At 39.7% G+C, this 18,402-nt stretch overlaps 1 protein-coding gene across 2 annotated transcripts in view; it reads left to right on the top strand.

Annotated features, from left to right (window-relative positions):
• FLOT2 (flotillin 2) overlaps positions 1-12,602 on the top strand; it is a 47,428-nt gene extending 34,826 nt beyond the window's left edge. For both annotated transcript variants that reach the window (XM_075196834.1, XM_075196833.1), the window contains exons 5-11: positions 119-237; positions 375-488; positions 577-696; positions 2,164-2,378; positions 3,392-3,575; positions 4,616-4,765; positions 5,770-12,602. In XM_075196834.1, coding sequence (XP_075052935.1) covers positions 119-237; positions 375-488; positions 577-696; positions 2,164-2,378; positions 3,392-3,575; positions 4,616-4,765; positions 5,770-5,808 — 941 coding nt within the window. In that variant the 3' untranslated portion in view covers positions 5,809-12,602. The remainder of the gene's footprint in view (positions 1-118; positions 238-374; positions 489-576; positions 697-2,163; positions 2,379-3,391; positions 3,576-4,615; positions 4,766-5,769) is intronic.
• The last annotated feature ends 5,800 nt before the right edge of the window (positions 12,603-18,402 follow it).

Below are 18,402 nucleotides of genomic sequence, written 5' to 3'. Positions count from 1 at the left end.
CTCTCCTAGATCTGCCATATATAGCGAGGCACTATAGTAGAGGACTCCTTTCTCTCTGTGTCAGGTGTTGCACTGTGTTGTTTGATGTACAGTACTATAATGTGTGTGTTTCATCCAGGTACCCTGACTGTGGAACAGATTTATCAGGACAGAGATCAGTTTGCGAAATTGGTACGGGAAGTAGCAGCTCCTGATGTTGGACGCATGGGTATTGAAATTTTAAGCTTTACCATCAAGGTAAATGGTGATGGAATGATGCATAAAACATGAATAAAAAGTTTACTTTTCCATACAAACCCAGTGCATAATCTATTTGTATTAAGACATCATATACAGGATTCTCACTATGCACTGGTATATTGTTGTTCATTTAGGATGTGTACGACAAGGTTGAGTACTTGAGCTCCCTGGGTAAGACACAAACTGCTGTCGTTCAGAGAGATGCTGATATTGGCGTCGCTGAAGCAGAACGAGATGCGGGCATTAGGGTAGGTAATGCAGCAGAGAACAGAAAGTACTATCCTACTTTGTTGTGTACAAGTTACATGTAACGATTCATTGTGATTCCCCTCACAGGAAGCTTTGTGCAAGAGAGAAATGCTAGATACCAAGTATTTAGCTGACACTAAAATGGCAGATTCCAAACGTGAATTTGAGATGCAGAAGGCATCTTATACCCAGGAAGTAAATACTAAGGTGAGTATGGAAACTGGTTACTATATTTTATTATCTTCCCAGTATGCTCTGGTTCATCCAAACTATGGGTCAAAAGCAGGACTATGTTATATCTAATTAGAACTATGCTGGTCTGAGTTGTGGGACTATGAATAAGTTAGAAGGGCCATTATTCTTTTTATAATACTGTAAGTCCCCTTATAAAGGTAGACTAACATTGAATGATGTATTTGCGTAAGGATGTCTGGTACATGGCAAGTCAGTGCTAGCTCCTCCCACATGGCCATACCGCTCCGATCAATGGGCCATACCGCTCCGATCAATGGGCCATACCGCTCCTCCCACATGGCCATACCGCTCCGATCAATGGGCCATACCGCAAAGTTGGTGAATTGTGAGAGGATTATTACACCTGGATAAAGGTGCCCATAGATGTATGGCCAAAAAATTGTCCGTGTATGTACTCTAGCTGGCTCTTTCTATAGGTGAGGAGAGTTTTAAGGGACATGAACAAAAACAATGATTCTGTAGCCAGCCTAAACAGCACATTGACTTATTTTTCCGTTTAGTAACAGCAGGGCCAGTGCAAGGTTTCGTGGTACCCTAAGCAAAGCTTCAGTCTGCCACCCCTCCTCCCCCAAAGCCCACTTCCTAGCCTCTCACACACTTTTTTTGTACAATGAAAATAGTAGTTCTTCCCTCCCCCTGGCTGGGCAGGCTGCAGTCCATGGAAATCAAGACTGTGTTGGTACAGAAATCACTTTTCAATAATTCTAACCATTGCTAAATATATTTTTGGTATTTCAGGTCAAAAGCTAATTAGGCAGTTATCCCATGTCCAACCTTGTCCTTCCTGCTTTGTGTCAGATTTCTTTTTGTTTTTATCATCATGCGCTATTTATATAGCGCCACTAATTCCGCAGCACCGTACAGAGAACTCGCTCACACCAGTCCCTGCCCCAATAGCTGGTAACACTCGTTTTAAATGTCTGCCGATATGTAATTAGATAGGTGTCCCTTTCTTTGATTAAATGTGTTGCTTTAACTTATTACTAAGATTAAGGGCAATGTGCGGCCCTTTGAAGGCTAGAGGGTCATCATTACAGCCCCTGAAGTATTTGGTTTCCCATCACTGCTTTTAAGCCTTTCTGGAAAGAACCGCAAGCATTGGTGTATAGCAGTTTAAGTATAGATTCAGAACATTGTAATTAGATTGACAAATGCACTTTAAGGACTTAAGTAAAGTAAAGAAATGTTAAGTACTATTAAATTTGTAGACTAGGTCAACTGGTTGTTTCTTTTTCAACTGCCAAATACTTTGTTTCTGCAATATACCCTTTCTTGAGGGCACAAATGACCTTTGTATAACCCAATTTTATTTGGGAATTCTGTATGGGTTAGTACAGCATCTGCAGTGGATTTTTTTTCTTATTAATATTTGTATTGTGTGTTTTATACTCTGAGACTTATGCATTTCCCCTCTTGTAGAAAGCAGAGGCTCAGCTGGCTTATGAGTTGCAGGCAGCTAAAGAGCAGCAGAAGATTCGTCAGGAGGAGATTGAGATAGAGGTGGTACAACGTAAGAAGCAGATTGATATTGAGGAGAAAGAGATTCTCCGTATGGACAAGGAGCTGATTGCCACGGTCAGGAGGCCAGCAGAAGCTGAGGCTTACCGGATGCAGCAGATCGCTGAAGGAGAGAAGTAAGCGCTCGTGTCACAAAACAGACTTTCCATAAACAGCCTGGGTTTGTTTACTTAGAACATTGCTGGATTCAATTGACAAAGATCCAAGTTGTTGTATTTCAGAGCAGAGTCAGAATGAACTGCCTTTCTGTGGAGTCATCACAGCTTTCTACACAGATGGGGCACATTAGATGCTCTGTGCAGTACATTTGTTGCTGGAATTTGACAATGTATTTATACAGTGTTCTGCTTAGATGCATCTATTGAACAGATGTCTTATTGGCCTCATATAGAAGGTGCAATTTTGCACTCTGGCAAGACCATGTTGCGTTGCAGGGGGTCAAATATAAAATGTGCAGACAGAATTCGAGTTGGGAGGGCTGTGCCTTCTAGCTCACTCTCTGCGTGAAAATAAAGCTGACCAGTATTTGTGTGCTACATGCAAACACAGTATTTTGCCTGTATGCAAGAAAAGGGGACATCTGCGCCCCCTGTATAGCTATATGGTTTGTCCCAGGTACAAATTTGCACCCTTTGGTTGGAATTATTCTAAGTTGGGCCCTATATGCTCCATTTACAGTGTACATGTCACCAAACTTAGTACCTCAGGTCTCAATGATGTCAGTAGCTTCTTAATATAATAATATATAGATGACAGGCTGTGATCTTGTGAATATTGATTCTGTCCGCAAAATGGCCGCCTCTGCGTTTAGGTGACAAATGCACTTTAAACAGCGGCTCAATAACCTGATGAAACTTAAATAAGTAATTTTGCTCGATAGTATCAGACCTCATCATATACTCCATTTATGCATCTCATTTACTCCCGTTTCTCCATCTGTGACACCCCCTGTCCAGCTCTCTGGATCACTGGAGTAAAATAACTATTACTCAATGGTCAAGTTCAGCTTACTGTGGTCTATATACAAAGAATGGTACATTTTAAGGTCATGCATATTTCAAGGAGACACATACCCTGAAACTGATTTGCACATATGTCATTTTTGTTTGTTTGTGTGATCAATATATAGGGTGAAGCAAGTGTTGATTGCTCAAGCGGAGGCTGAGAAAATTCGTAAAGTGGGAGAGGCAGAAGCGTTGGTCATTGAAGCTATTGGCAAAGCAGAAGCTGAGAGAATGAAGTTGAAAGCAGGAGCCTACCAACATTACGGGGAAGCTGCTAAAATTGCTCTGGTTTTGGAGTGTCTGCCTGAGGTAATCCGTTATTAAATGCTTAACGGTTTTTTTTTCCCACCATGTGTTAATACAATCCACATTAAGCAAATAGCCAAATACTGTCTAAGAGCATATTGTACATTAGAGGTTCTTGCAGAGGAACTCTACCCATTATATGTATTGAGCCTAATGCGAGATCATTTAGTTTTGTGGATAGGGCAGCTGGTCATTCCCAGCACTAATGTCCAGACAACTTCTAAAGCTGGAGCAGGTATCTGTACCCGACCCATGAGCTTGATTTATTTGCCTGCATGAAGTGTCTGTCAGAGCAGTATTGCCAGGCTGGGGAGCAAGGCATGATGGGAGGAGTCGTTGTTTCATTGAGAGCAGCCTGCAGAGCTCAGTGATGAAAGTGTTATTATTGGCGTAGATTTGTGAGGTGCCACACTGTGTGTAGCGTGAAATACACACTTTCCAGCTTCAGCATTCTGCATTCTATGTGTGGCAGCAGACCACACATAGAATGCAGGTCACTGGAAAAGATCTGGGGGTAAATTTGTCAAACTGCAGGTTTGAAACAGTGAAGATGTTGCCTACAGCAACCAATCAGATTCTAGTTATTTATTTAGTACATTCTACAAAATGACAGCTAGAATCTGATTGGTTGCTATAGGCAACATCTCCGCAACTTGATGAATTTACTCCCTGGATTCCAACAGTCCAGTGTAAATGATTTTTTATGCAATGGTCATCTTGATTGGAGTTATTTAACCCTTTTTACTGTTTTTGGGTTTTTTTTCTTTTAATTTTTTTGGGGAAAACTCTTGTCCATTTTGAATCATTAATATAAGTATATTACAGATTAGACATTTAACGGTTAAGCAATTAATAATAAAATAATAAGGTTAACCTAGTTTGAACTCACTGCATTATTAATCTATAACGTAATGTGTAGGAAACACAATCAGTCATAAATGTAGGTCATGGAGAGCCATAATTTTACTGTACACAACATATTGCATAATGTTTAATTTGTTGACGTAGTACCCTCATTTGTAAATGTCTTATTTTGTCCTCAGATTGCTTCTAAAGTGTCTGCACCCCTGGCCAAAGTAGATGAAATTCTCATTCTCAGCGGGGACAACCATAAAGTAACTGGGGAAATGAACCGATTGCTTGCTGAAATTCCTGCTTCTGTTCAAACCCTCACTGGTGTGGATCTGAGCAAGGTTAGTGTCCCCAGAGGTCTCTGTCTGCCGCTACAAACAGACGCAGTAATGACATTTAGTCTTACCACAGTGATGTGATCAGCTCTGATGTTGACTTGCTGTTTTGAATCACTGTTGTTAGGATGCGGTAATAACACCATGTGACTTTTTTATTGGCTTATTTAATAACACTGAAAGACATTTATAAAATAAAGGTTATCTGTCAAAACATGAGTAAATTTTCCAGCCGAATTCTGTCCGCTCAAGGTCCTATTTTTGTCTTTACTTTCTCTTTGTGCGTGTCTGACTTAAATAAACAATGGAGGAAGACTATATAAAATGTTCTCATTTTGGAACCTTTCACCTAGATTTTATGATGGTGCTTATAAGTTGGTTTACAGAGCTCCACAATGTGATTTAAGCAGTAGTCAATAAAAAAAATGATTAAATATAATTTGCATGCAATGATAAACCATTACAATGCGATTAGTACTATGTTCTTGTATTCTTTAGAAAGAGAGTTAGAAAGGAAACCATAGAGGAGAAATTCCCAGTAGATCATTCTAAAGCATGTTGTATTTTGGTTGCTTAAAGTGGACCTGCCACCTATACACACTGGAGGCAGCTAGTAGTATTTATGGGAATGTAGCCTATGAGAACCAGTGTCTCATGAATGTAATATTACTCAGGCAGCGGCTCGGTGATGTCACTAGTTCCTAGCCAATTGATAGGCTGCGTAAAATTCCATTGGTTGTCCTCTAATGACATGGTGCAAATAGTACATGACAACGTATTTCTGTTTCTATTTAGTCCACACAATTCTCTATTATGTGGACAACATTCGTGTGCAGCCATTTTTTACCCAAGAGTAGTTGAAATTTTTGTAAGGGCATCGCCATGCTGCCAACAAAGTACAACAAAAATTTCTGTACTACGTATAGTTAAAGACAAATAATTAGTGTGTGTGTATCTGATATCAGCAGTTTTCCCTTCATGTGTTTCTGTTGCTCTCTGTACTCCCGCAGATACCGCTGCTCCAGAAAGCCACGGGCATGCTGACATAAGGATGAGCAGAAGCCGGCCACCCTTCATTCACTTGCGTGAAATGCCTTCAGACATGTTAGGACTCTGTTTCGTACAGAAAAGACGATTTCAGTTACATTTTTAAAAATCTGGTGCCTTAGATCTCAGGACCAGAACCACAACTTATCATATCATTTTAAGTTCTTTTTAGTTGTGTCAAAAGATTATTTTTTTAGCCGGATCATTTTTGTTATGTGGTGATTTAATTTTGTTTCTACTAGACAAGCTGTTTGCTAGGCAGAGTTCTGGTTTGGCTGGAGTCGCTGCCTCGTGCCTTCAGGCTTCTCACCCTACTATCAGTGCTGCCAAAATGCTGCTTTTCATTTTTAATGCAAGGACTCCAGCCTATTTTATACATAAGAAGTACATGGCACGCATCCACTGTGTGTGTATTGGGGCTGCTACAAAGCTCTGTAAAGGAAATGACCCATGTATAGTCACATTAAAGATACCTAGCCTTGGTTTACAATTCTTCAGCATCACACAGAAATACTATGCAGTCCATGTCATTTGTGTGTGTCGGTAGCTTGGATTGCTGAATATTGGTCATTTTGTAAGCAAAATGCATGTAGCGCAGGACCATTCACACATCCACACACTGCTTACTACTGGTGCTCGCGCTTGGTCTTTAGCCTCTAGACCTTACATTCTTGGATATGTCAATTAATGCCTCCCTACAAGTAGAGTTCCTGTTCATTTCGTACGTTTTAGGAATTTGATTTTTTTTTAAGTTCATTAACACTTTGAGTGTACGTATAATATGTCCCTCCTGTTTATACAATGATATACATTTGTCTGGCATCTATACATTATTACTCTATTATGTATTTAGAGTTGATATTTACTAAATGGTTGATGTTGTCCCATGAGACTTTACTATTATTAATCAAATGTCAATATGGGCTTTGAAATAACCTCCCCCAGATCTAGTAAGCAAAGATATATAGTCTTTTCTGCAAATAGTGATATTACCTTAGTGAATAGAACTATTACCGAGTCTTTCTGCTTGCATCAGAAACTGCTAAGTAGCATTTAATGATCTCCAGCTGCAGTAGAATTCCACCCCATAACGTTACTTGGTTCTGTAACGCTTCCCCTCCTTGTCCCTCCTTGTCCTTGCTTGTCCTTGCCACAAACAGGACTTGGTGGGCATTGTGCATGAATAGGGCGTTCAACATATAATGTAACAAGGATTTCATCCACCCCATTGAGACTGCTGGAAAAGCATAATTTCATACGTCAATGTTAGCAGCTATGGACCAATTTATAATCCTAATAATTCATGCTTAAGTGTCATGTATTATGCTGTTGAAATTGTGCTTTTCCCTGGTTTCTCTGTGATTATGTAGATCATACTGGCCCAGTCTCCCAGAATTTCCGGGAGATACCTGAATCCCAGGACAATCTTGCGCATCCTGCTCACTTCCTAGTGAAGTGCGCTGGATCGGGGCCTCCATGATGGAATTCGTCATGCCAACCAACCCAATAACCCCAGCAAAATAATGATGCAATTCCCCGCACCCTCAGTAATTGCACTTCACCTCCGCTTCTGTTTCTCATGGAGGGGAGCCAAAGTAAATATATGATGTAGGTTAGTCAGCAACAGATAATCTGTGTTCATCTTCCTTCTCGGCATAAGGTTACAAAGCTCAGGACAGGCTTCATGTAATATGTTTTTACAAGAGTTTATTGTTGCTGTAACCATTTAGTTGGCAAACTACCATAGATAGATACTCGCACACACAAAATGCCCCTGAACACACTCTAGCCAATGACCCGTTTTATTGACATGCTGTAAGGATCATGTAGACTGTTCTCTAGATATGGAATACTTAAGATACGTTTGTGGGAAAATGTTTAATTTCCAGAAGATGCCTTAGACTTGTGGTTCTCTAACCTGTCTTCCTGTAACTGATGGTAGTTGTCTGTCTCGCCTGTGTCACAGGTTGGATCTTGTAGTTCCTTAAGGAAAACCACTGCCTTTAAACTGTCAGAGGCAGGATTTGGCAATTAACCACACTGGTACTTCTGTTGCAGCTTATGTCCATTACTAGTGGAAATCTTAGTTCTCCGTTTTGTAGTTCAGTGTCCCTGTAGTTCTCAGTTGTCTCTTGAATTTTTTGTTTTGTTTTTTTGCGGGATGTACCACTTTTCACAAGGACAAGTAGTAGTAATCTTCAGATCCTGCACAATCAGACTCCCTACTGGGGAACAATTTCTGATACATGTGTCCGACAGCCGTTTGTAATTCTTCTAAGCAGCTGGGATTTTACACAACCATATCAGAGGGTGTCTGTTGTTTGTTTAGAACGGTCTGTAAATTTCAAAGGTTTTAAAACAATAGTCTGAAAAAGAGATGTTCCAATTAAAACCTTGTCTAACTATAATCCAAACAGCCTGTTATAGCAGGAATGAGCATTTATTAAAGTCCACCAATGCACAGAGGAGGCAGCCATTTTGTTCCCTGGACCAATGTTCATGAGCTTGCATTCTTATTTCACTATAAATCATTGACATCACTGAGAAGCCTCATGTTTTGGTGGTATAACCAGTTCCTAGTCAGGTTTGATAGGCTGCATTCTCATGAACATCCAGCACACAATAGCTACCGCCGTTTGCTGACTACAGCAGGGCTTTAAATAGCCTGATGTTCAGTAAACACACAGATTTGAAATCCTGTCAATTTAATAGACATCCGTGCAAACAAGTCACCTTTGTTGGCCATGTACACAAACCGTCGACATTCAGCTTCCATAAGGACCTATCCACTTCTATTCAAATATTAAATGAAGTCAAATTATGTATGATTTAATAAATGCAGATGTTTTTTGTTTTTTTATTATTGATGTATATCCTCAGAATAGAGTACTTATATTATATGAACTATACTAATTCTGTGTTTACCAAGTTTAATGTCAGTTCCACAATTTTATTTCATACATATATAATATATATATATATATTTTCGTTGTGAAGTATATCCCTTGAACCAGATTTATCTGGGAAGTATGTGAATTTTTATAGCATAACTCTGATTTCTCCATGCATATTTTACTATCCCCTCTGTCATATCTGAGAACTCTAATAAAAACTGAACCTGAGACCTTTTTATTATGAAGCTTTTCCATAACCGTCTCATAGCTCTTAGACACGGCTCAATATTCTCTTGAACCAATGGTGCCTCAATGATGTCACGGTTTCTTAGTGAATTGATAGGCTGCTTTCTACGAATACTGCTTCAGCCCATTAAAGGCTGCCTGTTCTGCACGCAAGTCCACTTCAAAACCCATAACCATCCTCACCTGACATAGAACTGGTTCTGTTACAAAACAGAGACCATAAAATATTTAATAAATGCACCACATAAAATATGCTCGTGGAAAAGGAAGATGTTGGCTACTAACATTTACAAATATAATGCAACTATTGTTATGGAAATGATTCTAGGTTTAACTGTGTCTGCAAAGGACTACATTTATGAAGCCTACAGCCGTTCCTATAATTACCATTACCACAGTCTATTGCACATAGGGAGCATAAGAATATAGTGGCAAATGATGTGGGGTTTATCATGATTATTTTCACTACTACAATGACATATTACGCAACGCTTTACAGAGAATTTGTTCATTCACAACACTCCCTGTCCCAGTGAAGTTCCTGGTTATGGCAGAAAGATACTGACCACTCAAAAGGCTCATAACATAGTTCTCATTTAAAAGACGTTGGTTTTAAGGGTGCTCTTACTAGTTTTTTGTTTTGTTTTTTATTCAAATTTTTGTTTATTGCTCTACATGAAGACTTATTCTTTGAAAAATCTTTAATTTTTGTGAATATTTTTACCTGCATTAAGAACTCTATTAAAGCATAGGACAATTGTCTTTTCAGATGTCTTATGTTAAAGGATGTGTCCATACCGTCTTATTTTTATTTTTTATTTTATTTTATTTAAAACCAAACCCACCTCCCTCTCTCCTACCTCCCACAAGGGTTCATTCCTATGCCTGACACCCCAGAGATGTCTGCATACACCACAATGTGTCAATAAAGCTGATTGCACCAGACAACCATCCAATCAGCTTTACAGACAGACTAATTACACTGCTCAGCCCTGAGAAGAGATTGTTAACCAGTAACGCGAGGGTTAGTTTCTCCAGAATCTAAGTTTTGTTTTCTGGTGGAATGTACATTATGTTTTGGCGAGTAGCCATCTAGTTTACTGTCGCATACATTTTCTGTACATATATTATGACATTACAAAACTCTAGTTTCTGTACTTTTTGACATCTAAATTGTTTGGGGTTTTTATTATTGAAAGAAATATAAAAGTTGGGTTTTTTTTGTGAAGCAAAAATATTTCCTATAATAGAATATATTTAAAAAGTGCTTCATGTTTAGTTTGATATGCTTACGTCTAAAATGTAAATAGTCTTTGCTATTCTATAAGGAATTAAGCAATGCTTCAACATTAATGACAATGTTTGATTCAGACGGCACAAACTCTAGAATGGGTTTATGCTGATTAGATACCCTAGTACAAAAATATTAATTTCAAATTCTGTACATGTTATCTGAGAATGGAATTGAGATACATTTTTTTTGTATTCTGATAATGTAGATAAATAAAAATGGCTTACAGCAGGGTTTCCCAAACCCAGTCCTCGGGGCTCCCCAACACTGCAGGTTTTCTGGATCACATGTGACATAATTAGGACCACCTGTGGATCTGTTACAATGTGTAAGTCAGTAATGACTACACTTGTGCTCCAGCAAGGAGATATGGAAAACCTGCACTGTTAGGGAGCCCTGAGGACTGGGTTTGAGAAACCCTGGCTTACAGGTTCATATCCTTGTGGAAAAAAACCCTCTGGCCTTTGTTATTAAATCGTAAATCCCTCATGTGTGCAATTTGTATGTTCTCCCCTTTGTTTGTGTGGGTCTCGTTTGGGTGCTCTGGTTTCCTCCCATGGTCCAAAAACATACTGGTAGGTTAATTAGCTGCTGAAATAAATTAACCTGTGAGATTATGGTAGGAAATTTAGACTCCATTGGGGCAGGGGTTCATGTGAATGATTCTCTCTGTACAGCTCTGCGCTATAGAGGGAAATTACCTTGAAATAATATATCAATTTAAGAAAATCTGTTTTAAAGCAGGTTTCAATATGCTGTGTATAAATGAATATAATTGAGCTTTGCAATCATAGATTTGAACAGCTTACATGAGTTTTATTGCATTTGATTTTTTTACAATAATGCTCTCCAAGTGTTCCCACTGCCTACACATATTGGCGATGGCCATTATGTTTCTTTTTAGAATGAAAATTGAAAGAATTCATAAGGCTGCAAGTTAAGTTTTGGTAGATAAAACACAATGGCTTCCTCTATGCACCTCATGCCTCAGTGATGTCCCTAGTGATGTGATGGGCTGCATTCTTAGGAATAATGGCTTCCTCCACTGTGTGTAAACAATGGGTATACAGAGATGTAGTCTTTATTTTGGACCCCTCAGGTGTCCATAAAGAGTTTTAACCACTGATTGGAAACCCCTGTGCAAAAACACTAAATACAGTCCAAAAGTTTTATTTTATAAATCAAATATTTTAAACCGTTCAAATAGTGTTTGATCATACACTAAAATTGTAATTTAACCATAGATTTGAAGTGGCCCATTTTCATTATACATGTATCACTGTGCCTTAACAGCCTTGCTGCATCTCTGGTCCAGTTTTCCATGTATTAATGTCAAGATAAATGGCCTAAGGAAGTAGGTATCTGGTTTAAAGATGATTTGGGGGTGATAAAATGTTAAATTCATGTGTTGGTCTCCCATAATGTGTAAAACTGTTACTCCCACATGACCTGGAGTTTGCTCAGGCCATAAAATCCACTCCATAGTTCCATGCAGGTCCAAAATAAGGTAAAAGTTATAAAACATACTCCAAATTGTTCAATTAATTTAATTCCTCCAAACTATCTCACAATATGTATTTTTGTTAATAATTTAAAGATATTAGAGTAGAGGGAAAACTAGTACACATGCGAGCCCTCATAATGGGGGACATTTATTAAAATGGGAATTTATTAAAATGGGAAACAGTGATCTAAACCATTTCACTGTATACTAACTCCAGTCCTCAGGGACCCCTAACAGTGCAGGTTTTCCAGGTCACAAGTGAAATAATTACACCACCTGTGGATCTTTCAAAATGTCAGTCAGTAATGAATACACCTGTGCTCCAGCAAAGAGATATGGAAAACATGCACTGTTAGGGGTCCCTGAGGACTGGAGTTAGGATATACTAGTTTAGATGGTCATTTTTCTAGTACAGGTTAGAGCATGAAAACAAACATCTTGATTACTAGGGGCAATACCTATTTGTTTTCCACAAGTCTTTATAAATGTGCCATGGTATTTTTCTTTGGGTGGATACAAAGCAGCAAGACATATTTAAGCAGCCAACCACACAGAGGCGCACTAGATCACTGTATATAAATATATGGACATTATTCAGGCTGAGGGAGAGATGCTACCCTGTGCTGGGGTAAGAATTGATAGATTTGTCATGTGACCTCAGGGAAAAGGTTTTTGGTAGCCTGATCTGTCAAATATACTATCCTTTGTATAATAAGGACGCTGATATTCAATGACTGTTACGTGATTCCACATTATCTGCATGTGAAATGTATGCTTGGCATACCCCATATGAACCTTTATGTTGTGATTTTGCAAGTATTTCATATATATATAAAAAAAATAAAATCCCATGCTACTGAATTCTTTTTTTCTGTCTTCTTTTAAAGTCTGTGTTAACAAAAAAAAGTTGTTGCATTTGTTGTTTATAGTGTGCCACAAGATCAAATATTTCTCTAGTGTCGTACATAATAGTTACAGTGGATCATATTGGGTAAAACAGTGCAGAACAATAAATGAATAATTTCAGGACTCCAAAAGCTTCAGGCATGGCTAATACAGTTAAGTTGGAGCATAAGAATAGGTAGAGATACTGGAGGGAAGAGGGCCCTGCTCGTAAGAGCTTACATCCTAAAGGGAGGGCAAACAGACAGGAGGCACAATGAGCAGTCAGAGGAAGGGATTTAGTGCAAGAGGAGCAAGTAACTGGACAGGGGAAGAGATAGGTGATTAGCTCAAGCATGGAGAGATGATTAGGTGGATGGCTGGTAGGTTTTGAAGAAAAGATGAATTTTAATGGCCGTTTGAAAGTGCACAAATTAGGGGACAGTCGGATGGCGCGTGGGAGGCCGGTTCACTGGAGGGGGACAGCTCAGCAGAAATCTTGGAATCGGGAGTGGGATGAGGTGATCGAAGTGGAGGAGAGGCGACAGTCATTGGCCGATCGCAGGGAGTGATCAAGGTGGAATGAAGATCTAGAAGGAGGGAAGACAATAAGCTCGGTTTTGGCAATGTTCATTTTGAGACAACCTGAGGACATCCATGAGAAGATGCACGAGAGATTAAGGGTGGGGGGGAGGGGGGTTATCGGGAGAAGACATGTACAGTCATGGCCAAAAGTTTTGAGAAGGACACAAATAATATTTTTCAAAGTCTGTTGCCTCACTTTTTATGATGGCATTTTGCATATACTCCAGAATGTCATGAAAAATTATCAGACCATTGCCATGACAATGAACTTTATCCCAAAAACAACATTTCCACTGCATTCAAGTCCTGCCACAAAAGGACCAGCTGACATCAGATGATTCTCTTACACAGTTGAGAGTGTTGATGAGGACAAGGCTGAAGATCACTGTCATGCTGAGTTAGAATCACATACTGGAAGCTTTAAAAGGAGGGTGGTGCTTGAAATCATTGTTCTTTCTCTGTTTAACCACGGTTATCTGCTAAGAGACACGTGCAGTCATCATTGCCTGTGAAGCCCTTTCTGTGCAAAGCAAAGATATTGCTGCTAGTAAGATTGCACCTAAATCAACCATTTATCGGATCATCAAGAACTTCAAGAAGAGGTTCAATAGTTGTGAACAAGGCTTCAGGGCCGCCAAGAACATCCAGCAAGTGCCAGGACCGTCTTCTAAAGTTGATTCAGCTGCGGGATTGGGGCACCACCAGTGCAGAACTTGCTCAGGAATGGCAGCAAGCAGGTGTGAGTGCATCTGCACACAGAGTGAGGCGAAGACTTTTGGAGGATGGTCTGGTGTCAAGAAGGCCAGCAAAGAAGCCCACTTCTCCAGGAAAAACATCAGGGAGAGACTGACATTCTGCAAAAGGTACAGGTATTGGACTGCTGAGGACTGGGGTAAAGTCATTTTCTCTGATGAATCCCCTTTCAGATTGTTTGGGACATCTGGAATAACGCTTGTCTGAAGAAAGAAAGGTGAGCGCTATCATCAGTCCTGAGTCATTCCAACAAGAAATGGGCTCACTCACAATTTTGCCTAACAATACAGCCATGAAAAAAAGAATGGTACCAAAACATCCTCCATGAGCAACTTCTCCCAACCATCCAAGAACAGTTTGGTGACGAACAATGCCTTTTCCAGCATGATGGAGCATCTTGTCATAAGGTAAAAGTGATAACTAAGTGGCTCGGGGATCAACACATCAAAATTTTGGCTCCATGGCCAGGAATCTCCCCAGACCTTAATCCCATTGAGAACTGGTCAATCCTCAAGAGGCCAGGCCTCATCTGGATAGTTGGGAGTTTGAGAATCATCTCAGCAGTGTAACATACAACAAGCCCTCCCACTCCAGCTGTGTTGTGGGTGGAATTGGTCAGACATTGACTATGTCCGGTATGTGCTGAGTTCCATGACAGAGAAGGTGATTGAGATTGGGATGCCTCTTTCACAAAGACCTAGGCTGTGATCTGAGCTGACTCAATGAACTAATCTTGTTATTGGGCTGATAGTCTTCCCTTTAGTAGCAATATTATATTTCATGTATTTCCATGCCAGTTCTGGTAATGAACTTCTTGTTTTGCACTGCATTTAATCCTTATCCAGCTGATTCATCTTAACATATTAGCTCATACGTGGGTGGCCAAACAAAAACCCACAAATTCTGACAAACTCCAAGCATTGATTAGGCAAAAATGGGCGGCCATCATTCAGTATATGGCCCAGAAGTTGATTGACAGCATGCCAGAGCGATTTGCAGAGGTCTTCAAACAGAAGGGTCAAATATTGACTCTTTGCATAAACTTAATGTAATTGTCAATAAAAGCCTTTGACATCTATGAAATGCTTATAATTTTACTTCAGTCTACCCTAGCAACATCTGACAAAAAGGTCTAAAAACACTGAAGCAGCAAATTTTGTAAAACCAATACTTGTGTTGTTCTCAAAACTTTTGGCCATGACTGTAGAGTTGAATGTTATTGTCGTAAGGGTGATACTGGAAACTGAGGTGATCTCGCCTCCCGGGGTGAGATCACCCCAGGAGGTAGTACATAGCAAAAAGAGTAGATGGCCAAGAACAGATCTGAGGGACACCTATAGGGAGGGCAGAGGGGGTGAGTGTCTGCAGGCAACAGTGAAGCATGGTGGAGGTTACTTGCAGTTTGAGGCTGCATTTCAGCAAATGGAGTTGGGGATTTGGTCAGAATTAATGTTTGCCCTCAATGCTGAGAAATACAGGCAGGTACTTATCCATCATGCAATACTATCAGGGAGGTGTCTGGTTGGCTCCAAATGTATTCTGCAGCAGAACAAGGATCCCAAACATACAGCCAATGTTGTAAAGAATGATCTTCATCCTAAAGATGGACGAGGAGTCCTGGAAGTGATGATATGGGCCGAAATAGCCCTGATCTTAACCTCATTGAATCTGGGATTATCTGAAGAGACAGAAGGATTTGAACAAGCCTACATCCAGAGAAGTTTTGTGGTTAGTTCTCTAAGATGTCTGGAACAACCTCCCTGTCGAATTCCTTCAATATCTGTGTGCAAGTGTACCTAGAAGAATTGATGCTGTCTTGAAGGCAAAGGGTGGTCACACCAAATTTTGATTTAGATGTCTGTTATGTTCATTCACTTTGCATTTTGTTAATTGAAAAAAAATAAACTATTAACACTTCTATTTTTAAAAGCATTCTTACTTTGCAGCATTTTGGTCACACCTGTCTAAAACTTTTGACTCCATCAAAAGCACTGTATATTTCAGAAAAATGTGTTTGTGTGAAGAAACAAAGAAAAGGTTGTTGCTGATTTACACAGTCAATCCCAGAAATCTAAGAATACACAATGATCTTTACTTTAGGGATTTCAGTGCATCACAATTTAAAAGATCAGTGGACTTCCAACTTTGTGGAAACAGTTTGGGGAAGGCCCTTTTCTATACCAACATGACTGTGCCCCAGTGCACAAAGCAAGGACTACAAGGACATGGTTTGATGAGTTAGGTGTGGAAGAACTTGACTGGCCTGCACAGAGCCCTGACCTCAACCCAATCAAACACCTTTGGGCAGAGCTGTAACTAGAAATTTTAGTGCCCTGGGCGAGAGAGCACTGATTCCCCCCCTACCCCACCCCCCAACCCTATCTTGTTAGGTGTAGGTGCCCTTTCCCAGCTATGACAAACGCTCTGTATTTAGCCCTGGGAGGTCACACTGCCATAATTACAGCCCAATTTGTATAATAAATAACCAAGATTATAATTTTTTTTCTAACAATAACTGTTAGTTATTACAATCGCAAGCCTGCACAACCAGTGGCTCATCTCTGACTGTTCCACAATTGTATCACATACTGTAATTACAAGTGTATTATGATTACAATGGGACAGTCCTGTATTTAGCATTCTATGTTTGTCCCGCTGGTGGGAACATTGGACAAGGGAAAATGCTAATGGGCAGCCTAGCGCTTTACAAAATCAGGGCAATAAACATTTGGGACTTGACACATCATCAGCGGAATCCACGGGGACTCGTAAGTACATTCCATTCACGCTAACCCCCCTTTCATCTAATATCAAGTCCACAGACCTCTCCTGTATTCCGTTATTTCACCTATTTTTCTCTTACTATCAGCGGTTCTACAGCAATTGTCTAAATCGGCAGCTAAATTCCATTTTGGATTGTTATTGAAATAGACGTACAAGCTTTGCATATCACTGTCAAGAATTATGTCAATACTGCAGTATTCATTTTATTTTTAATTTCTTGATTTTAATTGGTATACATTGTATGACTCACAGTTGTTTATATGATCTGGGATTTATTTTGATTTTTTGTTATTAAATTGTGTACTTTTCTTCAGCTTTAGATACTTTTGTTTCATTTATCGATTGATATTGTATCAATTGATATACACTCGTCTGAAGTCCCTCCCAGCACTGTATGTTTCTTTGCAATAAACCTTTGATGTTTAAGGTGAAAAGAAAAAACTATCACCAACGAAAACTCCCATTTTTACTGGTAACAGGCCTTTTCATCCTTTAATAAATCTGCTCTTTAGTACATCAACTTCAATGAGGAATCACTGTCTAAAGAGAACATGTGCTAATGGGGTTATGAGAATTATATATAATGTATGCAAAAATGATTAGAATGTGAAGACTGTGCTTACCTGCCATACTCAAGTTCGTCCACACTCTTCCGATCGACAGCCACCAGGACTCAGCAGAAGAGGAGGAAGAAGGTAAGAGAAGAAGGTAGGTGTGAGGGGCACAGGGGAAAAGTGGGTGTTGGGGGGCATATGGTAGAAGGTGGGGAGATAGATAAAGCAAAGGGCGAGCAAAGAAATACAGGGAGGGGACAGAGTTGCACAAAATAAAAGACAGACACATCCGCTAGATGACTGCTTTCCCTACACTGTCTCTTAATATCCTCCAATCCAAATTATTTAACCTCACCCATAAAATTTTACGTAGAAGACTAAACTCATGAATGGGAATTGCTTATATAAAAGAGTCATCTATCATTAATTGTTGGGCAGCACGGTGGCTTAGTGGCTAGCACTTCTGCCTCACATTACTGGGGTCATGAGTTTGATTCCCGACCATGGCCTTATCTGTGTGGAGTCTGTAGGTACTGATGATCACATTCTAATCACTATGTTTGCGTGGGTTTCCTCCCACATTCCAAAAACATACTAGTAGGTTAATTGGCTGCTATCAAATTTACCATAGTCTCTCTCTGTGTGTGTGTGTGTGTGTGTGGTAGGGAATTTAGACTGTAAGCTCCAATGGGACAGGGTCTGATGTGAGTGAGTTCTCTGTACAGCGCTGCGGAATTAGTGGTGCTCTATAAATAGCTGATGATTGATTGTAGAACTCTTATTTTATTCCTAAAATACTATTATAGGTTACTTAAGTAATTAATTTCTCAGAACCCCTCATCTGTTTGGAGAAAGAGCAACACTGTGCAGATATGACACTGTAGAGATACGTTTTAGTGACTGCTGCTGTACAGAATGTTTTGATGATGAAACTGGTCATATTCTATTTTGTATGTGGGACAGACTGCTCCATTTCATGTGGTCTTCCCATAGTGACTGCAGAGGTCAGGCCTCAGTGTCATAAATCTCCAGAATTACAGAGCTATATATCTGCCTAGAACAAAGTAATTTTATTTAACAGTGACCTCTCTTCCACGCTTCAT

Source organism: Mixophyes fleayi, chromosome 2 (assembly GCF_038048845.1).
Source record: "Mixophyes fleayi isolate aMixFle1 chromosome 2, aMixFle1.hap1, whole genome shotgun sequence".
NCBI lineage: Eukaryota > Metazoa > Chordata > Amphibia > Anura > Limnodynastidae > Mixophyes > Mixophyes fleayi.
The sequence above is the reverse complement of the archived record's forward strand: the minus strand, read 5'-3'. Positions and strand labels throughout refer to the sequence as shown.